Source organism: Phaenicophaeus curvirostris, unplaced genomic scaffold (genome assembly GCF_032191515.1).
Source record: "Phaenicophaeus curvirostris isolate KB17595 unplaced genomic scaffold, BPBGC_Pcur_1.0 scaffold_333, whole genome shotgun sequence".
In the NCBI taxonomy this organism is placed as follows: Eukaryota; Metazoa; Chordata; class Aves; order Cuculiformes; family Cuculidae; genus Phaenicophaeus; species Phaenicophaeus curvirostris.
In genome coordinates, this window is record NW_027206935.1 from 88302 (window position 1) to 89854 (window position 1553).

Sequence of the window (1553 nt, forward strand, 5' to 3'; positions counted from 1 at the left end):
CCCCTTTTAGGGTCCCCCCCTCCCCTTTTAGCCCCCCCCTCCCATTTCGAGCCCCCTCCCCATCATTTTAGCCCCCCCCCCATCCCTCCCTCCCTCCCTCCCTCCCTCCCTCCCTCCCTTGGCCCCTCCCCCCTCCCTCCCCCCCCTCCCTCCCCATCCAAACCCCTCCCCCCTCCCCTCCTCCCCTCCCCTCCCCTCCCCCCCCCCTCCTGCCTCTCATTAGCATCTCATTAGCGCTGATGAGGCCCGGGGAGCGGCGGCCGCGGGCAGGCGGGATGCAGCCCCCCCCGCGCCCCCCCCCGCACCCCAAGTGGCTCCCGGGGCTCGTCCTGCTCTGGGCGGCGGCGCACGGTAAGAGCCCCCCCCCCCCCCCTTCTATCGCGATAGAGACCCCCCATCCCCCCATCCTTAACCCCCCCATCCCCATCCTGACCCCCCCATCCTCCATTCTGACCCCCCCATCTCCAATCCTGACCCCCCCCCCCCCGGATTCTGACCCCCCCCATCCCCATTCCTGACCCCCCCTTGCCGCAGAGCCCCCCCACTATCGCGATAGAGACCCCCCCATCCCCCATCCTTAACCCCCCCCCTCTCCAATCCTGACCCCCCCCTCCAATCCTGACCCCCCCCCTCGGATCCTGCCCCCACCCATCTCCAATCCTGACCCCCCCACCCCCATTCCTGACCCCCCCCACTGCCGCAGAGCCCCCCCCTATCGCGATAGAGCCCCCCCTCACCTCAATCCTGACCCCCCCCATCCAGACAGACCCCCCACCTCCCCCCCCCCAACCCCATCCTGGATTCTGACCCCCCCCCCATCCCCAATCCTGGCCCCCCCCCATTGCCGCAGAGCCCCCCCCAATCGCGATAGAGACCCCCCCCCCCCCAATCCTCCCCCCCCCATCCCCACAGACCCCCCCCCCCCAATTCTGACCCCCCCCATCCCCAAAACCTGCTCCCGGACCCCCAAATCCTGCTCCCTGCCCCCCCCCTTCCACATCCAGCTGCCCCCCCCTCCTCACCCTCCCACCCCCAAAACTTGACCCCCCCTCCCCAATCCTGCCCCCACCCCCCCCAAATTTGACCCCCCCCACCCCCATCCTGGATTCTTCCTGACCCCCCCCCAAATCCTGACCCCCCCCACCCCAAAACCTGCTCCCTGACCCCTAAATCCTGATCCCCCCCCCAAATCCTGAGCCCCCCAAAATCCTGGATTCTTCCCCCCCCCCAATCCTGGATTCTCCCCCCCCCCCCAAATCCTGAGCCCCCCCTCAATCCTGGATTCTCCCCCCCCCCCAAATCCTGAGCCCCCCCTCAATCCTGGATTCTCCCCCCCCCAAATCCTGAGTCCCCCCTCAATCCTGCCCCCCCCCAAAATCCTGACCCCCCCACCCCAAAACCTGCTCCCTGACCCCTAAATCTTGACCCCCCCCCAAATCCTGGATTCTTCCCCCCCCCCCAAATCCTGAGCCCCCCCCCAATCCTGGATTCTCCCCCCCCCCCAAATCCTGACCCCCCCAAATCCTGAACCCCCCAATCCTGGATTCTCCCCC

The 1553-nt window shown here is 68.5% G+C and overlaps 1 protein-coding gene across 1 annotated transcript in view; it reads left to right on the forward strand.

Annotated features, from left to right (window-relative positions):
• The first annotated feature begins 243 nt into the window (after positions 1–243).
• LOC138734954 (cell adhesion molecule 4-like) overlaps positions 244–1553 on the forward strand; it is a 23798-nt gene continuing 22488 nt past the window's right edge. Inside the window, 1 exon segment of the mRNA XM_069882783.1 lies at positions 244–351. Coding sequence (XP_069738884.1) covers positions 276–351 — 76 coding nt within the window. The 5' untranslated portion in view covers positions 244–275.